A 21,363-nucleotide genomic window follows, 5' to 3' on the forward strand; every position below is an offset into this window, starting at 1 on the left:
ATCAGATGTCAAGGAAATAAACAACTTTCTGGCTTTTAGAAGACATCTGAAGGCAGCCCTGTTTAGAGAAGTTTTTAACGTTTGATGCTTTATCATGTTTTTAATATTCGGTTGGGAGCCGCCCAGAGTGGCTGGGGAAACCCAGCCAGATGGGTGGGGTATAAATAAATTATTATTATTATTATTATTATTATTATTATTATTATTATTATTGCACAAGCACAGTATTTATGATTATTTACATATATCCAATTGAAATAAAAAATACCCAGCCCTAATTAAGTGCAATAATCCCCCTCCAAGTAGACTGAACACTTATCCCCAAAGACTTAGCAATTTCAGTTGCAGCAACTGCGAAGTCAGTAACTTCCAAAGTGGTAGAAAAAATGGATTATCCCTCTCCTAGAGATCACACGCACCTCCCACCAGATAATGCTTATTTCCTGTATACAATGAACAACACAGCATTCTATAGAATCCAAGATTAATGTCAGGGGCAGAAAGAACAGCATTCATAAATGTAAGAAGTCTTGCCAAGTCTGTTTAAAAAAATGCTGGCAAGCCCCAACACTAATAGGGTCAAGGTATCAGATGTGCAGCCATGGTGTTAAGAGGAAGAGACCTCAATTAGGCCAATTCTAAAGTTTGTTGGAATTATAGACCATGGTAGAGGTGGTTTTACTGACTAGACTGGGAAAATGATAGACAGCTAGCAGCTCTAAAAATCAGATACAATCCTAGTGCCAGCCCTTGACTATTTCCTCATTCCTACTCTTGTTCTCTTCTTCTATAAACATCAGTGAGCCACCCAAGGGAGTCCCACAAACTCACCATCTGCAGGTAATATGTACAGCCATAAACCATGGATAGATTAGGGCATATTCCATGGGCACCTCACATGGCCATTAGTCACTCAGCTATCACATCACATTGATGCACCTGTTGGATTCTCAGCTGAGGCATGCCAGCTACATGAAACTGCCACCACATGCATTCACATACGGTGGGCAAAAGGTTTAAGGTTTGGTAGCAACTACTCATAATCACCCATCAGGAAGAAGAGAGATTTGATGTGTGCAATCATTTAACATGGCACCCAACAGACATTTACTCTTTTAGCCCCTGCAAGGCAAAAACTAGGACTTCCATTTCCCCACCTGCACTGTTGCAGGTTCAAATCAGCCATTTAAACTTAGGGCAGGATCCACCTAACCAGCACTTTCAGCAGAAGCCTTGAGAGCAAAGACTTCCACTTGTACAGCAGGGATTTCCCCACCCCCTTCCGCAGCCTCTTAATTTGGCTTGGGGGCGGGTTGGGAGAACCCTCAGAACGGTGTGGGGGGTGGAGAGGGCAGACTGGAAGAGCACAGTGTTGGATTCCACCTTTCGTATCTATGCCAGAATTATTAACACCTGCCATAATATGCTGCGCTTCATAATACATGGTGATAAGAGAATGTGAGAAAGTGCCTCACTCAGTTACCAAGATCCAACACTGGGATGGGATGAGAGGGCATCTTCCCACCCCACCCCATTAGTTGAAATTACTTTCATTACCTGAGCAATAGCATCCTTGAGTTGATTGTATTTTTCTAGATCAAAACGCGTCTTTCTGGCTCCTTTATGGAAAAATAATAAGTACTGGCGGTCTCTAGCATCTGGGTATACATACTCCTGTGCAATTGAAGAGTGAATAAAAAAATAAAATGAAAGCATTAATATATGAGGGTTAGGAAGAAAGGGGATAAAACTGTTGATTAATTAATACGTGCATGGCTAAATATGGGAAGTGGGCAATAAATGCATTACAGAATATTGAAGCTTATCTACGGCCATGAACTCAAGTCTGGTTATCAGCTAAAGAGTGATAAGCTGTGAAGTCTTTTGGGCCTATTGCCCAGTTATCATTTTACATATTGCTAGATTCAGGTGAAGGAGTTAAGCTATGGCAAGGTGGGGGTTTTCTTGAACTTTTTGCCTCTTCTGGGATGTAGTAGCATGCAAGCTTTGACACTTTTGCTACTCTGAAAACGACAACTGTGCAGTGGTTCATCAGAACAACAGAAGGAAACAGATCTTTGGTTTATGGAGGAATTTGCTCCTCTCAGCTAATGCTCAGTGAGTTATGTCTGTTGCTATATCTGTTATAAATTGAATGTTATACAGTGGAACCCTGTTTGTTGAACGTAATCCATTCTGGAAGACCGTTTGACTTCCAAAACGTTCAACAACCAAGGTGCAAAGGGCTGTTGGCAAAGTCTATGGTGAAAATGGAGAAACGCACCTCAGAAGCCATTCGACTTCAGAGGTGCGTTTGAAAACGGAAGCAATTACTTCCGGGTTTTCAGTGTTTTATTTCTGAAACGTTCAGCTTCCGAGATGCTCCAAAACCGAGGTTCCACTGCATCTGTTATGTTCACACACACACACACACACACACACACACACACACGTCATCGCTTAATGTTGCATATTATTTTGCCACATTATGATGGTATACGGATAAAACAAGCCAAAGATTCAGAAGTACACAGGGTGGGCACCCTCGTTTTCAAGAAAAGAACAGCACAGACGAGGAAAAGTCATATTTATGAGAATGGGGTTTTCTGGACACCTGCTTATAACATAGAATAAAACCAAAAGCAAGCCTCACCTGACGCGTTACTACGAAGTATGCGTACATTGCCATGGCGCTGCCATATGTGATGAAGTAGGTCACCGGCTCCATAATGTCCCAAGAGTATTCCCACCAAGTGAGCCGGGCCAGAATTCCAAACTGCGTGGCCATGTAAGCCAGCCCACCCCAGAGCACCCAGGTGGTCCTCTTCTCTGCTTTCCGGCGGATTTCCATCCTAACCTGCAGGACAAAAATGTTCAGAACTGTGTTGAGCTGTTGCTTCTCAACAAAGGTTAAACACGAAATAAGCACATACAGTAGGATTGGTGTTTTCAATGCTGATATTGTGAAACATTTCTTTCTGTTGACTACTAACCCCCTGCTGCACCCCTTTTCGTTTTGTTTACTATTTAAGACCATCACATAAGCTCTGTCTCGATATATAGATATAGAATGGGATGAACCAGAAAAACATGTAATCATATATGTAAATTATACACATGCAAAGAAGGGTGCAAGGTGGGAGAGAAGCTGTCGTTGACCTGATTCATGCAACACGGTAAACCAAACTACAGTCGTACCTTGGTAGTCAAACACCTTAGTTGTCGAACAAATCGGCTCCCTAACATCACAAACCCGGAAGTGAGTGTTCCAGTTTGCGCATGTTTTTTGGAAGCTGAAAGTCCGACGCAGACTGAAGTTCCTACAGCCAATCTGAAGCTGCGCCTTGGTTTTTGAACCTTTTTGGAAGTCGAACGGACTCCCGGGACAGATTAAATTTGAGAACCAAAGTACAATGGTATAGCTTACAAGGACTGCCCATACATATTCCTTAGTGTGTTGTCCAAGCTGGAACTTGTGGTTCAGCTTTCTCTTCACTAACCATGAGTATAGCCAATAACAAACCTTGGTTATAACCAATAGATAGCAAGCTGAGCTACCTCCTAATGGGGCCTTGGTGTTTTACATTCTGAAGGTAGCCTTGATTTTAAGGCATAGACTATAAATTTTAAAGAGCAAGCGCGATGGACAAACTAATGCGACAGCAACTGAGCTGATCCACTTACTTTCTTGGTGGTTTGTGATGGTGGATCTTGAAAAACGGACTCCACACAGTTTCAGAGTAATTTATTACAGGCGAGTGCCAAAGGGCTGTAGTTTAGAGTTCATAGCACCACCAAAGGAATTGCTCTATGTAAACAAAGTCTGGGGGACAGGACCCAGGTGACTACTGTGACGTGTGCAATATGTATAGCGTATTTCCATTGGCAAGGATCTTTATGTTTAAATCTGAACTGCATTGTGGATTTACCCCGAAATGCTTAATATTAGTGCCAAAAACTCATTTCGCAGATGAAAAATAACTCACTTGGAACCCATTTAATATTTCCGTGCTCTGACAAAGATCAGAAAGAATTGCATAAAGTAGGTTTCCCTTTAGGCTACAAATCCAACTAGCAACACAAAGCTATTAAGCTCTACTTTTTCAACTGCATTTATTGCTAGCTTACAATGCAATTTGTGCTGTGCCATCGACTGAGCCACTCATCAAAGCAGCTTAGGATGTCACTCAATGAAGAGAGGTTCTCACCTTCTCCAGGGGCGCTAGTTGCTGCTTGAGGTCTTCTAGCCGTCTAACGAGCTCCTTCTCCTTATTCAGCTGGTGTTCCTCGATACACAGTGTGGTATATAGCTGCTGAACCAATGTCTTCACATCATTCAGCGTGGTTGCGTCTTCGTGGCTTAAGAGGTCTAAAGAAGCAAACAGGACTTTTTAACGTTCTGTTTTTCACAGTGGTTAAGCCTCTAACAGCTTATTAGAACCAAAATGAAAAACTGCTCTCACTGCCCTGACATTTACAGAACCAAATAAAATAAGAAAATGACACCCTGCTTCAAACAAAGGCTCAGCGGAGACTAATGTTTAAAGATACACACCAAATATGAATAACCATGTTATTTTATGCTCGTTAATTCCAAACACTGGAATTAGGACTTTGCTTGCAATTGTGTGTGTGTGTGTGTGTGTGTGTGTGTGTGTGTGTGTGTGTAATCGAAAAAATATACTGGATCATTTTTCATCATCAGCAATAAGAGGAAGAGGAAGGTCTAGGACTACTGATGAAAAATTAGCATAACTTTTGAAGCCATGTAAAAAAATATTCCTCCTGACCCTACCTTCCCAGGAAAAGCTGGGGAAAACGGAAATATATGCCACGTCTTTATTGAATGTATGCAATTTATTTATTGAATATATTGAATTTATTTATTAAATAGTTTTTTCTGCTTAAACAATATAAAATGCATCATTTGTAATTTAGCACATAAAACCGTACTATTTGGCATATTCCTGAAGTTTACAAAGCATTCTATACAGGTTCAGTCAGAACCCACTCTGCTTAAGTTCCACACAGGTTTACATCTATAAACATATACCATAAATATATAAGGTTGCAATCCTATACCGACCCACTAGGCAGAAACCACTGAACTCACTGGTAATTACTTCAGAGTAACGATGTATAGGACTGCACTGTTAGTTTTATACGAGCTAATGTGAATGTGTATGTCTACACAATACACAGAAATTATTGCTCAAATGCTGCGGATTCTCTTCCATAAAAATCTTTATGCTGCACATTTTGAGTGAATAGAAACTTGTATTAAAAAGTAGTTCGCTCCTTCCAAAAGAGAAAACGTTTCAGAGCAAGTTTTTCCAAGATCCCCCAAAGTCTTTGGAAAAACTGGAAGGGGAGGTGTCACTGGGAAGCCGGGGGGGGGGGAGACCCCTGAATTTTTCCAATGGTTTTCTGGACCTTTACATCTATACCATGTACTTCACTTTAATATTTCAAAATCTAATTTTACTATTAGGCCACGACCTCACACTACGTTCTCCTCTGCTTCCCTAAGGTAACCTGCATCTCCCACTGATACAAACAACTGGGTCCCAGTAACAAGGGTGCACAATGGTTTTGAAGAAGAGCCTAGGAGCGTCTCCACCCCCATCGTTCTGCCCGGACACTGAGGTCCAGCGCTGAGGGCCTTCTGTCGGTTCCCTCGCTGCAAGAAGCCAAGTTACAGGGAACCAGGCAGAGGGCCTTCTCGGTAGTGGCACCCGCCCTATGGAACACCCTCCCACCAGATGTCAAAGAGAACAACAACTACCAGACTTTTAGAAGACATCTGAAGGCAGCCCTGTTTAGGGAAGCTTTTAATGTTTAATAGACTATTGTATTTTAATATTCTGTTGGAAGCTGCCCAAAGTGGCTGGGGAAACCCAGCCAGATGGGCGGGGTATAAATAATAAATTATTATTATATTATTATTATTATTATTACTAGGAGAAATGAAAATGTAATAGGCCAAATGGAGACGCCAGAATTTAGTACTCAATGTTTATGAATATCAATGACTGTTTGGTCTAAATCGGGTCTTCCTCACAGAGGGCACATGTTGCGGTGAGATCAACGTGACTGACCCAAGGTTGTGGGTGGGATCGTTTGGATAGCCACAACGCCCAATTGGTGCTCCCTCCTTGCTGGGTTCAATTTGGCCAATGGGAAAGAAGGCAGACGGTTTGAGGGACCTATTTATACCCATGCACGTGTTGTAGAGTTTCCTCTTTTCGCTCGTGCATCGGAACACCCACCCAGCTCTCCCTATATTTAGGGTTTTTCAGCAATTGACCTTGCTATGCTGTCGTGTGTCATTGGGACAGGGGCACGGTAGGAATTTCCCCCCTTGACTGATTGGCCGTGGCCATTTGGGTTTTACATGCCACATAGCAAATCGTCACAACTTGTAAGGTTGTGGATAGGCACTGGTTCAAGGTGGATAGGGATGTGGAGCTGTGCCAATCCCTATGTGAAGGGTATTCCGTTAAAGGAATCCAAGGACTCAAATTGGTTTGGTCAACCCCCAGTAGGGGGCTGTGCCCATGCCTGTGTCCTGGGGAGCACCTGGGGACAGAGTCTGCTCCCAGGCTCTTGACCTTCCCCAGGTGTTTACCCTTGGCTGTCCTATGATGCACCCTGGGTCAGCGCTACCTACCGTGGGTGTAGGGAGCTAGGTGAAACAGAGCCTATGCAACCACTCACTTTTCTGTAATCAATAAAGTTGTGGCCTAAATTCTGCCAAAAACCGAAACAAAAATTTGAGTCGAATGTGTCTTTATTTATTAGCGAGGTCTCGGGATCTGAACACGCAAATCAATTTAAGGTAGCTATAGTGAACCGGTACTTCATGCACAAATTAATTGGGATAATCAAGTCTGAGAGGGCAACAAAATCAACACTTATCTGATATTTCATATTGCATAGCCGCCTATTGTAACCACATTCTTTCAATATTACTGTTTACAAGTTTGTACATTTATCAAACGGTTAATGTTAATGTTGTTAAGGTTAATGAAAACACTTTTGCTGAGTTTCTACCTAACAATTAGATATTGTAAATTTTGTCAAGACAACGCAAACTAAAATATATAGAACCTTGCAAGCAGTAAATTTCAGCACACAGTCTTCAGGTTTAGCTTGCCTTTGTTAATTCTCAGTGAATCTACAAAACAAGCCAAGTTTGACAGACATCAGTTCAGCAGAGATGGAGGCAGCACAACATTTGAACCACAGCAATTCCTGTAAGCTCTAATCTTCTCTATCAATACACACAAAAGGTATAAATACCAGGGTTTTATTAACTACAATGTGTGTTTATATTAATATGCTTCAATCTAGCTAAGAAGTATGTCAAACTAATTTAACATGTGAGGGGAGAGACTTCATTAAGCAAGGTCTTCTTCCACCTGCCTTGCCCCACCATCCAGTCTCTGCTTCTCAATTTGTATTGTATTATTTTATGCACTGTGGCTTGCCGTTGTTTTATTGATTGTAGTTTAGAAATTATTTATTGTAATTGTTAAGAGTAGGTTTCTGTTTAATTTTTATATGTTGATATTTAACATTATTTTATACTATTCTAACGGGACGCGGGTGGCGCTGTGGGTTAAACCACAGAGTCTAGGACTTGCCAATCAGAAGGTCAGCAGTTCGAATCCCCGGGACAGGGTGAGTTCCCGTTGCTTGGTCCCAGCTCCTGCCAACCAAGCAGCTTGAAAGCACGTCAAAGTGCAAGTAGATAAATAGGCACCGCTCTGGCGGGAAGGTAAACGGTGTTTTCCGTGCGCTGCTCTGGTTCGCCAGAAGCGGCTTAGTCATGCTGACCACATGACCTGGAAGCTGTACGCCGGCTCCCTCAGCCAATAAAGCGAGATGAGCGCCGCAACCCCAGAGTCGGTCACGACTGGACCTAATGGTCAGGGGTCCCTTTACCTTTATACTATTCTAATGATTGCTAGATGTTACTTTATTTGATGTAGGTTGCTTATTTTAAAGTTATGTTTTATTATCACATTTTTGCATTGCATTAGATTGTTATAAGGTGTACATTCTTTGTTTCTTCGGCTTGTAAACCGCCTTGGGTATTGTAAGATAGAAAGATGGTATACAAATCAAAAGTGATGATGATGAACCATGCACAGGTGAAAAGTGATGGAACTGGTACACATGATTAACCTTTTATTTCCAGAATCAGGTAGTAGTACACATCTTAAGAAACAGATCTGATGTTCAGGTTTACAGGCCTAAAACTTCTGCTGTTCCTACAATATTTAGCACCATGAAGGAATCGCTTCTCTATGTTCTGAGAAAGCTTTTATGTCTGGATTTAAATAAAACTAAATTCCAGCTTATGCCTCCTACATTAGAAACTCAGTCACAGTTACATATTAATGTTCTAAAAATGGGTACTTTTTACACCTAATGAGAAGTTCCTCCATGACAGAACATGTGAAAGACTAAATCAGTCTTCCTTGACCTGGGGCCTTCCAGATGTTTTGAACTAAAACTCTCACTACCCCATCCTATTGCCCATGCTGGCTGAGGCTGATAGAAGTCCATAATATTTGGAGGACAGGAGGTTGGGGAAGGCTGGAAGATTCAAAGGGCCCTCACAGTCCACACAACATTTTATTAATGGTCTTATTGTTCCCTGAAATTGAACCAAGACCTCTTCTGTCTCATCAGGTTCTCCTTTGGTCTCATCAGTATTTTGCAACAGCTTCTCTTTTCAGAAGTATGATTAACCTTTCGCTCCGTATTATTACACAGGACCTCCCCTGTTATTTGTGGGCACAGCCATGCAATCTTTTTTTTTTTTGGTGACATGCAACTTTTAAGAATTTCCCAGATAAAGGTAAAGGTAAAGGTACCCCAGCCCGTTCGGGCCAGTCTTGTCAGACTCTAGGGTTGTGCGCTCATCTCACTCTATAGGCCGGGAGCCAGCGCTGTCCGCAGACACTTCCGGGTCACGTGGCCAGCGTGACAAGCTGCATCTGGCGAGCCAGCACAGCACACGGAACGCCGTTTACCTTCCCACTGGTAAGCGGTCCCTATTTATCTACTTGCACCCGGGGGTGCTTTCGAACTGCTAGGTTGGCAGATGCTGGGACCGAACGACGGGAGCGCACCCTGCCGTGGGGATTCGAACCGCCGACCATGCGATCGGCAAGTCCTAGGCGCTGAGGTTTTACCCACAGCGCCACCCGCGTCCCCTAATTTCACAGATAAGTTCTAGCAAACAGCAAAACCGAAACCTCAGAAGTGCTTGACATTGTGAAGAGCACTTGGCTTGAACGCTGCTCTTGACTCCTAGGCCAAATCAAGACCCAGGATTTCAGCAGATGGTAGGCAAAGTTGCCAGTTAATCATGTTTGCTGCCTTTTTAAATATTCAAAGTCACAGTTGCCACATGGCTGATAGCATAGTTTTATTAATATACCTGATTTTTGCCCTAGCGATGTGCTGCATTTTGGAACCTAAAATTCACGACTACTTTTGTTCCACAGCAGAGAGGAATTACAGTTCACACAAACCGAGAAGTGTTGGTGGTTCTACTGACTAGCATCTCTCTCTCTATCTCCCCATGTTCTACTACACACCATTCTTGAGGTTCCCCTGACCTTCAGAAGCAGCTTCTCAGGAGGTGCTGGGGACTGCAGTGGGGAGGTAGAAAGAGATGGAAAAACCCTGTTCCATGAGCAGAATATTGCTTGCTGTTCTTTGAACTGAAGTTCGTGTGTGTTGCGTTGGCACTTAAGAATCCCTAGCAGACTAACAAGCTGCCTTATACAGTGGAACCTCGGTTTTCGAACGTAATTTGTTCCGGAAGACCGTTCGACTTCCGAAACGTTCGAAAACTGAAAGCAGAAGCTTCAATACAATAGGGAAACTCAAAATGGAAGCCGGGCAGCACGTTCGGCTTCTGAAAATTGTTTGAAAACTGAAGCAGTTACTTTCGGGTTTTTGGCATTCGAAAGCTGAAATGTTCGACTTCTGAAACACTCAAAAACCAAGGTTCCATGGTAGTAACAACAATGTGTACACCTGGAAGTCAAGTGATCAATACACCTGTCATAAATTCAGTGATCTATATGGGGTGTCCCGTCCCCCCACCATACTTTATCCTAGAGGAATCTCTTATAAGAGAGGACATTAATTTGCCACCAGGATCGTGGGTTTTCTCTACCAGATTGTCTGTCATTTTATTAAGTTGAAGTCCTTTTTATAGAAACTGAGATTTAAAAAAAATTAAGGATGAGAAGTATGAATGAGAGGAGGCCATAAGAATGGATGTGTGTAGCGGGGGGGTGGGGGTGGCAGAGATGTGACTGGAGACTTGGGGGGGTGGAGCAAAGAACTAGGCAAGTCACAATAGTTCTGCCTTAGAGATGCTGGAGAAGCTGTTGGAATGTTTTCACAGTTATCTTCACATCCTGATGGTCAGGGAAAGAACGATCAGCTCAGAATTCTGAATGCATAGGTTTGTGGAAGATGAACCATCAACTAGTCTTTTTCAGTATGGATGAAATGATCTTTTTTAAAATTGCTAGATGGAGGGTTTTCCCAAAAATAACTTCTGGAAATGCATCCCAACTGCATGAAGTCGTTACCTCTCTTTGGTGGACGAACATGGTAAGTCAAGTCATTAATTACTAGTTTGAAATCATCCAGGAGTAGGAGATCTATGCCTGTTGAAGAGGCAACACGTGTCCCATCTGAAAGGGGAAAGAGGCAAGAGATTTTATTAAGAACTATCCAGAAATTAATATCAATGTACTGCATTCCAGTGCAAAACAGTGTAGAATACTTTGTAAATATATATATGTTAAATTCACAACACATTTCCAGGAGTGCAACCCGCAGCTTCAAATTTGTAAAATGAAAGCTTCCCAAAATATGAGGTATGCTTGATATGTGTGAATTGCAATGGCAGGCCTATGTGTTAGAATGTTCCCAAAATGGTTTGAAGTGGGGTAGGATTTAAGCTGGAGTAGCAGCAATTTGGGATGCTGAACCCCACTCTCTGTCTAATTCTTTGTCACAACCAGTATTCTAGCACACAGGTTAAGGCCATCCTTATGTAGAGCTAGCCCATTTGTTTGTTATCCGCTTGGTAAACTATACTTTGTGATTTTTCCAATAATCAAAGAAGATAGAACCAACCTAGAACCTAGAACCTACCACTACAGGCCTAGTAGTAAGCAGCACAGAATTACCGTAAATGCTTACATCCTAACAACCTCATCTAGAAAGCAATTTATATCACAATACCTGCTATTCCAAAGAAATAAAAGTGACCAGTACTGTAGTTAACTGTAGCCACAAGAAACCAAGTATCCTTTTTATTAAATGAGTTTATACATTATTAATCTTAGGTATGCCTAAGAAAACATCAAAGGGACGACATTTTCTAGAGTGAGGATTATCTTCACCCCCACCCTCAACATAACAGTTTTACAGGACGTGTGAAATACTGCTAATATGATATAACATCCATATCAGTTTTACAAGCGGTTTTGATGAAAATGCATTAACAAACTAAAGGAACTGTAAGCACAGAAAACAAGTGCAGAATCTAACATTGTATTGTAGGTGTTCATCCAATTGCTTCAGTAATGCTGAGTGGTACCTGGTGAGTAAATGGCAACCCGGTCGATTCCCCGGTCTTCTGCTTGTAGTTGCCGTAAGAATACCCCAACAGAATCCGATATAGGCTTAAGTGTAAACTGGCACCGCTCACGCCGGGATGGAAGATTCACAGATATTACAGGTAACCCGTTTTGATAAACCACTGTAACGTCTGGGGGCAGGGAAGCAGACATCCAAAACAGATTACTTCAAGTATATCATGTAATTTAAAATAAACACTGTTACTAAATTCATAAAGCAGAGGTTCCAGCAGCTGGTTCTAGGACTCATTTGGGGGAACTTAAAAGTTTGTGTGCAACAGCAATTCCATTCTCAAAAGCAAAAAAAATAATAATTAAAAATGCCACATAGACTTCGCATGCAAAGTCCGATCTACAGAAAACAACACCAGTAACAGGCATCTGTCTTGTTATTCAATGGCCCATGTAAGATGCTTCACTATTTAGGCAAATAATTTTAACTTCTCTTTAAAAAAATACCAACACAAAAGACACCCAGGAACAATAATAAACATTCATCTATAACTTGGTCTTTGGCTGATTAAACCATCTATGGTCTTTTAAATGTGTTTAATGTGTAGGAGAGGGGTTATTGGTTGTTGCTGCTATTATGGTATTTTGTGTCTTCATTTTGTATTTTTATGCTGTAAACCGCCCTGTGATCTTCAGACGAAGGCTGGTGCATAAATTTAATAAATAACAATAACATTCAGTGCCAGGAGCTTTCCGCCATCTAAGTGAAGAAATGATTCTTTTTGCATTTAAAAAAATCTCTCTTTTGAAAATACCATGTTAGTAATGAAATAATTATAGAAATCTCACAATTCATTCTTAATGGCCGATTTTTTCTTGAACTCAGTTTTAACATGGTACTATTGGAAGTAGCTTAATGTATCCCCAAGGTTTTGAAATACTTTTCTCTTTGGTTAGCATTTTAAACTCCCTCCCTCCCTCTCCCTCTCTCTGTAGTTTAAAAATGCGAGTTCACTACTAAGTAGAAAATCATTTCAAAAAAATTTAGCATACTTAAAATAAATACAGAACAGTTCTGACTGCTGATCTGGTTCAACTATTTTTTGTTGGGGTAACAGCCATGTTTCAAGTGCCCAAGTGGACAGTGGGCAGGATACTTCAGGTTTCCCATCAGTATGACAGGTACACATTCTGTGACACTAGATAAAAACAAGGGGAAATATAAGCTCAATACAGACAGCATCTAGCTGACTCTATCTTACAACAGCTCTAATAATTCAGTAACATTTTAACAATGGGGCAATGCCAGAGGTTTGACTACATGATTCAGAGACTATAGCTTCTGTTGGAGGTCTGTGAAGGGAGAGGGCGAAGGTGTTTTGTTTTTAAAAGAATTGTTCTGGTTAGCTGAAAATCTCACTGGCTTTTTGCCACGCACAATGTTTCCGTATGACTCTGTAGACTCTACATTAACTTCAGAACTCCTTTGCAACATTCCCAGGACCAGATGTCCCTCAGCCAGAGAGTTGGGAGAGGCCATTTTGAGCAACTACAGCCACAACTCCTCTTACGCTAATACAGCTAAGGAAACTGGGGCAACAGCCGCCATGAATGTCTTTAGTCCGGAATTTACATATTTTTGGAGAGGACACAAACCTACAGCAAAGAAAACCAAAGCCTGTCGCTTTAAGACTACATATGCATACTAGCCATATTGGTTTCAAACTCAAACTAAGATGCAGGAAATGCTAAAGCTCTTTAAAGTATCAGTTGTGAAAGGTACATATGCAAAGCAAAGAAGAAAAAGGAATTTAAAAAAGGAAAATGGAAGTGATATGTTTCAAGTTGGTTTTTGAGGCAGAAGTCCAAACACAGCTACGCGTCATTCTGAATCTCTGCAAGAAGAATTCTGACTGACCTTCAAGGCATGGAGTTGACCTTGAAAAGGTAGCCCTAAACAAGGCTGGTAAGGTGACATGAAGTCACCAAGAACAAAACAAACAATGAGGAAAGATCCTCCTCTAATTTAAGAATGGGCAAAAAGAGAAAAAGGTAAGTGGCAAAGAAAATCACGTACCACTGCCTTCTTGCAACAAAGCAGTGCGAGAATGTTAGAGTAGGTAAAGGTATTTATTTTAACCAGCAAACCATTTCATCAAGTTTTGAAATGCTTCTGCCTACAAGTGAACCTCATTTGCCACAACTTCTATGGGGGGGGGGAAATACTGAGGTACACCCTTGATTTTAAAAAATACCAATACAGACACACAATCTTTGAGCATTGGGGTAGGAATCTTGTCTTGAAGAAATTTATTTATTGTACTCACCATCGGAGGGCACTACAGTACTGCAATAGACCACTCTCATGGTCTGCCAAGGAGGAATCCTTTGGTGTGCCTAGCAAAGGAAAACAGGAAGGAAAGATTTATTAAGAAAAACAGCAAGTGCTGGGTTATTTCAGATGACCCGTGCCAGGACACCAATCTAGCAACATCCTACTGTAGGGAAGACAATGAACTGGTAGAACCTTTCAGGAGATATACTTCTTGTTGCCATCTGTCATTCAGTATGGATACAGTTCACGAGCCAATTCCCATACCTTACAATTTTTTACTCATTTGAATTTAAAGCCGGTGGGTGAGGAGAGAGAATGTAATTGTTTGCAAGTCACAAAAGTACTATAAGCAGGGCTTTTTTTCAGCTGGAACTCACCGGAACTTAGTTCCAGCACCTCTCAGGTGGGTGCCATTTCCATTCTAAGAGAACAAGGGAGGGGTTCATGGTGAGTTCTGGCACCCCCTTCTCTAGAAAAATAGCCCTGATAGGAATTAATTTCCATTTTAAGCCAAGGGCGTGAGTGTGCTAACAGGCTGCAAAAAGATTCAAAATGCAAAACATTATCTAAGAAAGAAGCACAGCAAGAAGAGTGAATCGCCAGTACCCAGAATCAAAGTGATACCGGTACATCTTTTAGGAATCCCAGCAGAAACAACTAAAAACATTTTGGTACATTTTATACAAGCAAACTGGCAGAAGCAGAGACAGAGGAAAATGTTTGCGGGCTGAAAGAGTAGCTACGTTAGGGAACGCTTAAGCAGGACTCCTTAGAAATATTGGTTAATCCACACCAATTGCACATTTCTTTAACTGCTTATTCAAACAACCCCATACAACAACAGAATTCAAATACAATTCCACGTAAAACCTGCTGCATCTGTTTCACGCTTAACTTATTTAATTAGGAAATCTGAATTTCATTCTGATGGAGCCATAATGGCACAATTACTGAATACGCCCACAAATGGCGGTTAATAAATTAATTTTAAAATCTTTTTATGGTCATGGCCATCTACTTACTGCAAAATGCATGGACAATATTGCTAAACCCTGACCTTCAGCCATTGCAATCTAAATCTTCATATAAAATTTTAAAAGCCTAACTATTCTATGAAGCTTACAGCTGCACTTTTATCTTAAACTTCTCCATGCAGCAGCGAGGCTCCTTTTGAAAAGTGCTTACTTGCAAATAAGGGTATTTAGGACTACGGCTTTTAAATTTCTAAATTAAATTATTAATAGAAGCCATTAGTTTTCAGGAGCTTCGCAGTGTGTTAAGCCCATACCTATAGCATCTCTAACGTCTTGTCCAGTGTGAAAAAGAAAAGGTGACTTGGAATATGGTAGCTGATGTTTACCCTGAAACAGTACATTGTCAAATACCTGTGATATGTTCTTCTCTCTGAAGTAAGGGCATACAATACAACTGCGGGTAAGGGAATGCAGTTTTCCTAATCTCAGAAATAGCCTTGCAATCTTGAATAGACCACTCGGATGAGCAGCTTGCTACAGAGGGGACTGCAGCAACATCTGCACTGACTCAGCCTGGAGCTCCTTAAGAGGAAAGGATGGCTCATTACTTGAGTTGCCAGCGAACATCCTCTTGTTGCTCTGCATTAAGGTAGGAATCAATTTATTCAGAGGACACCAACTAGCTACTTAGAAAGAACAATTTCCTCTTCCATTTCCTAAGTACAATGCTGTATGTAGAGGAGATTGCTCCAATATGCTGTAATTACCATGCTAAAAGGTAAAGGTAAAGGGACCACTGACCATTAGGTCCAGTCGTGACCGACTCTGGGGTTGCGGCGCTCATCTCGCTTTACTGGCCGAGGGAGCCGGCGTTTGTCCGTAGACAGTTTTTCTGGGTCATGTGGCCAGCATGACTAAGCTGCTTCTGGCGAACCAGAGCAGTGCACGGAAACGCCATTTACCTTCCCGCTGGAGCGGTACCTATTTATCTACTTGCACTTTGATGTGCTTTCAAACTGCTAGGCTGGCAGGAGCAGGGACCAAGCAACGGCAGCTCACCCCGTCGCAGGGATTCGAACCACCAACCTTCTGATCGGCAAGTCCTAGGCTCTGTGGTTTAACCCACAGCGCCACCCGCGTCCCTAATTACCATGCTACCACACATCAAATGGCTTCACTGAACTATCCAAACTGACACGTTTCCTGTACGTTAACTTTTCTTCTGCCATGCTATGTTGCCTCACACATTTTAGAATGGATGCTAGTGGGGGTGGTTCTGTATAGCACTGCATTGCTGTACTTTCCGGCGCTGATTTTTCTAAACCTTTAATAATAATAATAATAATAATAATAATAATTTTTTATTTATACCCCGCCCTCCCCAGCCAAGGCCAGGCTCAGAGCGGCTTACAAGCAATAATAAAAACAAGATGAATGATTACAACTTAAAAACAAAAATAAAATACAACATTAAAATAATGGAACATTAAAATATTAAAATGTAGCCTCATGGCAGGAGGAGAAGGAAAAGAAAAAAGAAAGGGAGGGAGGGAGGGAATCAAATTGGCTCCAAGCCAAAGGCCAGGCGGAACAACTCTGTCTTACAGGCCCTGCGGAAAGAAATCAGATCCTGCAGGGCCCTGGTCTCATGAGGCAGGGCGTTCCACCAGGCCGGAGCCAGAGTTGAAAAGGCCCTGGCTCTGGTTGAAGCCAATCTAACGTCCTTAGGGCCTGGGAACACTAGGGTGTTGTTATTTATGGACCTTGAGGCTCTCCGTGGGGCATACCAGGAGAGGCGGTCCCGTAGGTACGAGGGTCCTAGGCCGTGAAGGGCTTTAAAGGTCAAAAGCAGCACCTTAAAACTGACCCTGTACTCCACCGGGAGCCAGTGCAGCTTGAAAAGCACTGGGTGAATATGCTCCTATGGCAGAGACCCCGCTGCAGCATTCTGTACCCGCTGGAGTTTCTGGGACAGCTTCAAGGGCAGCCCCGCGTAGAGCGAATTACAGTAGTCAAGCCTGGAGATGACCGTCGCATGGATCACTGTGGCCAGGTCGGGGCGGGAAAGGTAAGGGACCAACTGCTTGATGCGGCGAAGGTGGAAAAATGTTGCCTTGGCTGTTGCTGTAACTTGCGCCTCCATGGAAAGGGAGGCGTCAAGGATTACACCCAAACTCTTAACGGAAGGCAATGGCACTAATTGGGCCCCCGTAAGAGAAGGGAGTTGGTCCCTCATCCCCATGCCATCCCGACCTAGCCATAGGACCTCTGTCTTCGAAGGATTTAGTTTCAATCGGCTCCCACGAAACCATCCAGCCACAGCTTCCAAGCATCTGGTCAGTGTGTTCGGGGCCGAGTCGGTGTGGCCATCCATCAGCAGCTAGAGCTGAGTGTCATCAGCATATTGGTGACAGCCCAGCCCAAAGCTCCAGATAATCTGGGCAAGGGGGCGCATAAAGATGTTAAAAAGCATCGGTGAGAGAATTGCGCCCTGCGGCACTCCACACACCAAGGAGTGGCGTGACGACATTTCCCTCCCTAGTGCCACCCTCTGTCCCTGACCAGAGATAAAAGAGCACAACCAGTTACAAGCTATGCCCTGTATCCCCACGTCTGCGAGGCGGTGGTCCAGAAGAGCACTGCCACCAACACCAGCATCAGCATACCTGCAGATATATGGGTTGGAAAACATGTAGATATTACCTTCTGCTGGGTAGGGGACATAGGAAGCTACCTTATACTGAGCCAGACCATTGGCCTGTCTAGCAGAGTAATATGTCTTCACTGATTGATAGTAGTTCTCAGGGTCTCTGATAGGGTACATTCCCAGCCCTTCCTGGAGATGCTGGGGACTGAATCAGGCCCCTTCAGGGTGCTCTTCCACTGAGTAATGGCCCTGCCCCCCCCAAACAGCTGGTTGGTACTCATTGCTGCGTCTCCAATCCCTCAAGGCACAACCAACTGTTTGCTGTTGGAATGAGTGGAATCGTAGATACTCTTTCATACGTGATGGTTGGTTTGTTGACAACTGGCTTCCCGCACTGCGTAGGAGACATCCCAAGTGGAAACAACTGACAGGGGTTCATTCGCATGATATCACTATACATGGGACAAGGTCTCCTTCAGATGTAAATTTGTGAAGCTCTATAACCCTGAGGGGAGGCACCCTGAAATATTGTATTCAGGCTACTGATGGAACCACACTCTGCCTCAGTTTTATAAAATCTCAATTTCTTTGAACTAAACCTTTTGGTATTTGCTCCAAATCTTGCTTCAGCCCATTTTGCAGAAGACCTATAAGGTTAAATAAAAAAAGGGTATGTATCTGTACAAGATCGGCCACTGAAGGCTATCATGTTAAAAGTCGTTGGATATAGTCCTAAATTTCATAACTACTCAAACAATCTATACGTACTTTCAAATGTCTAGTTTGTCCATACTACACAACTGTGATCCAGCTTGATTTATATTATATTCACTGCTACAGCCTCTGTCGTAGTAATGCAATAGCGAATATGATGCTCGTGCAAGGTAGATCTAGAAATAGCAGACACTCCTATTCCGTCTGGACTGGAGTTTCAGATTTAAAATAGCATGGGTCTGAAATAATCTCCTATGTGAAGGCAAAAAGTTGATCCCTCCAGCTTGCTACCTCCCTTTCATTTGATTAACATGCATTCTCAACCACCCAAATTCTAATCGACAAAGTTATTGCTACTTATTTCCAGTAATCTTCCTTGCTACACTTATTTGCTCTGTTGGAATATCTGAAACTGCCTGAACGGGCTCTTCTCTATCCATGCAGTTTTGCAGCTGTTATCCCAACTAGCCTAGAGCCTCTGCTTAGGTACATATGTTTGCCTGATGGAAACAGGGAGGCAGAATCATTAATTCTCTCTCCACCTGGGTTCATATACCCGTAAACTAGATTGAGGCTGTGGCACCTGCTTTCCTATAAAATGTTATTAAGAAGAGAAAAGATTGAAGCTATGCATGTGATCAGCATATTTAGCTGTTGATATCTAACTGTTGGTCACTTATTGCAACGTGGTACAACAGGTCCTGTTTTGAAAACAGCAGTACAGTGGTACCTTGGTTTAAGCACAGCTTAGTTTATGAACAACTTGGATTAAGAACGCTGCAAACCCGGAAGTAGGTGTTTTGGTTTGTGAACTTTGCCTTGGAATGAGAACATGTTTTGCTTCCTGTTGAGTGTGTTCCATTTGTAAATTGAGTCCCCCGCTGCTATGGGAAACACGCCTTGGTTTAAGAACTCTTTGGTTTAAGAACGGACTTCCGGAATGGATTAAGTTTGTAAACCAAGGTACCACTGTAGTACAGTAAGATATAATCAAGGGATTTGAGATGCAATGCATGTCTGTTATCAGGTCAATTTATGCTACACCTTCACAGAAATGATCCAATCTCCATTTTTCTTTTCTTACTTAACAGCAATAAGGCCACTTCCTGGAAGAAACAACACGTTTCTTCACTACAGTGTTACTCAAAGAAACATGAGGAGGTTCTTCTGATGGTGGCTCAGTATACAAGGCACCATACTATCAAGATGGGAATTCACCTGGGAACAACATGTAACCCGGGCATGATATGAGGCCACCATCTTACTGAAGTTGGGAAGCACATGAATGCCACTTTGGGTTCCATGGCGGAAGAAAGGTGAAATATAAATATAAGAAAATTAATAAATAAAGCCACTCTGAAGTCTTTGGAAGAGGAGTGGGATACAAGTGTGGTGAACAGCAAGGGATTTTTAAAAATCTATCTTGTGTCCCAAAGGATTTGAGCATCCTGCACAGATACTTAAAATTTCAAACACTAAACAATGGGGTATCTTCCCCGTCCACAGATAGGGTGCTGCTGAACACGAGAATGCCAGAATTTCCATGTAGGATGTCACCATAAAAGTCTATTTAATCTAGCTTTACACAGAGGTGCAGGTTAGTTTAATCAGTCTTCCACAGCGGCCAGTCAGGTGTCCCTAAAGAGTCCACAAGCAGATCAAGATAGAAAAAGCCATCTCATTTATTCCCACCCTCTTTTTTTACAGCAAATTTGCACGCTGCTTTTCCACACAAAAATGTCCAGTGTGTCTGAAATAAAATACACAGTATCAAAAGCAATCAAATGCAGAGCAAATGCCAACAGTAACAAAAACTAGGTGCAGACAGAAAACGCATATAATGCAGACTAATTAAATAAAATTTGAAAACATCTGCCAGGACAGATGAGTTTTCAAAAGGTTCAAAAGACAATCATTAGAGGATGACAGAGAGCTCTCTTGTGGAAGAGTTTCACAGGCTGGGAGCAAACATAGAGAAGGCTATCTCCCGCACCTCATTACTCGAGATGCCTCAGAAACTGATGGGGTACACAAAAGAGCATCCTTAACATAAGTGCAGGTTCCTATGAGAGGAGATAGCCCTTTAGGTATCCAAAACAATTTGTGGCTTTAAAAGCTAACAACCAGCACCCTGAGTTGAGTCTGGAAATGGATTCACACCAGTTGCTACTGTAACAGTTACTGCAGAACTGCGGCAGCAGCAAGTTGAGCAAAGTAGTTTCCTAGCACTTTAGCAGCAGCCCCATGTAGAGAGAGCTTTATAGTAGTCGGAAGTGAAGGTAAACAACTACAACCATGTCATCCGACACCTTGATCAAACCCATTTTGTCTAAAAGCAGGCACAGGCAGTATACCAATCTTGTGTTGGGCAAAGCCATTCCCTTACGCCAGGGGTCAGCAATGTTTATCTTGCCCGGGCCGGATCGGTCCCGCGGAGATCCCTCCGTGGGCCGGATCATGTGTGTGTGCATGAGTGTGCCCCCTCCCTGGTGTTTTTCGGCGTCTGCAAGTGTGCAGACACAATTTCTGTCACTGCAGAAGCAATTCCCCGCGCTGAGCTGTGCCAGTTTAGTGCAGCGCGTGAGTGGGTAACTGGGTTGGGGGGCAGATCGTGGGCCAGTCAAACAACCTCCACGAGCTGCTTCCAGCCCATGGGCCTTAGGTTGCTGACCCCTGTCTTACGCAGACAGAAGCACCTAGCAATCATGCTGCCACTTACAACAGAGGTTTCGCTCGGCTATCGTGAATGAACACCGAAGAAGCTCGATTGTGCCCCAAATGTTAAAGCAGCAAGGTTTCAAGCAATTTTATGCAAAGCAACAATGAAGTGGAAGGACTGGAACAGCAGCGTGGGTATACCAGACTCCCCAAATCAATCCTTTGCCTTTGGCATATGAGAGGAACATGAGATTAGGGCTCTATGCATGGCACACAGCAAGGAAAGTTTGACCAAGTTTTCTGATTTCTCTCCTCAGCTGTTTTATTTTAAAGACCAAGTATAATGATAAAAAAGTGCTGTACTAGGGGTTGTACTAGAAGACTTCCAGGTAAAGTTCC

General features: G+C 42.6%; 1 protein-coding gene across 2 annotated transcripts in view; it reads right to left on the bottom strand.

Moving 5' to 3' along the window:
- MCU (mitochondrial calcium uniporter) overlaps positions 1–21,363 on the bottom strand; it is an 80,648-nt gene that overhangs the window by 2,375 nt on the left and 56,910 nt on the right. For both annotated transcript variants that reach the window (XM_083614226.1, XM_083614227.1), the window contains exons 2-7: positions 13,964–14,033; positions 11,645–11,815; positions 10,626–10,730; positions 4,209–4,369; positions 2,654–2,857; positions 1,558–1,674 (exon numbers count right to left, since the gene is read on the bottom strand). In XM_083614226.1, the coding sequence (XP_083470352.1) occupies positions 1,558–1,674; positions 2,654–2,857; positions 4,209–4,369; positions 10,626–10,730; positions 11,645–11,815; positions 13,964–14,033 (828 nt within the window). The remainder of the gene's footprint in view (positions 1–1,557; positions 1,675–2,653; positions 2,858–4,208; positions 4,370–10,625; positions 10,731–11,644; positions 11,816–13,963; positions 14,034–21,363) is intronic.

Source organism: Podarcis filfolensis (genome assembly GCF_964270895.1).
Source record: "Podarcis filfolensis genome assembly, chromosome: 5".
NCBI lineage: Eukaryota > Metazoa > Chordata > Lepidosauria > Squamata > Lacertidae > Podarcis > Podarcis filfolensis.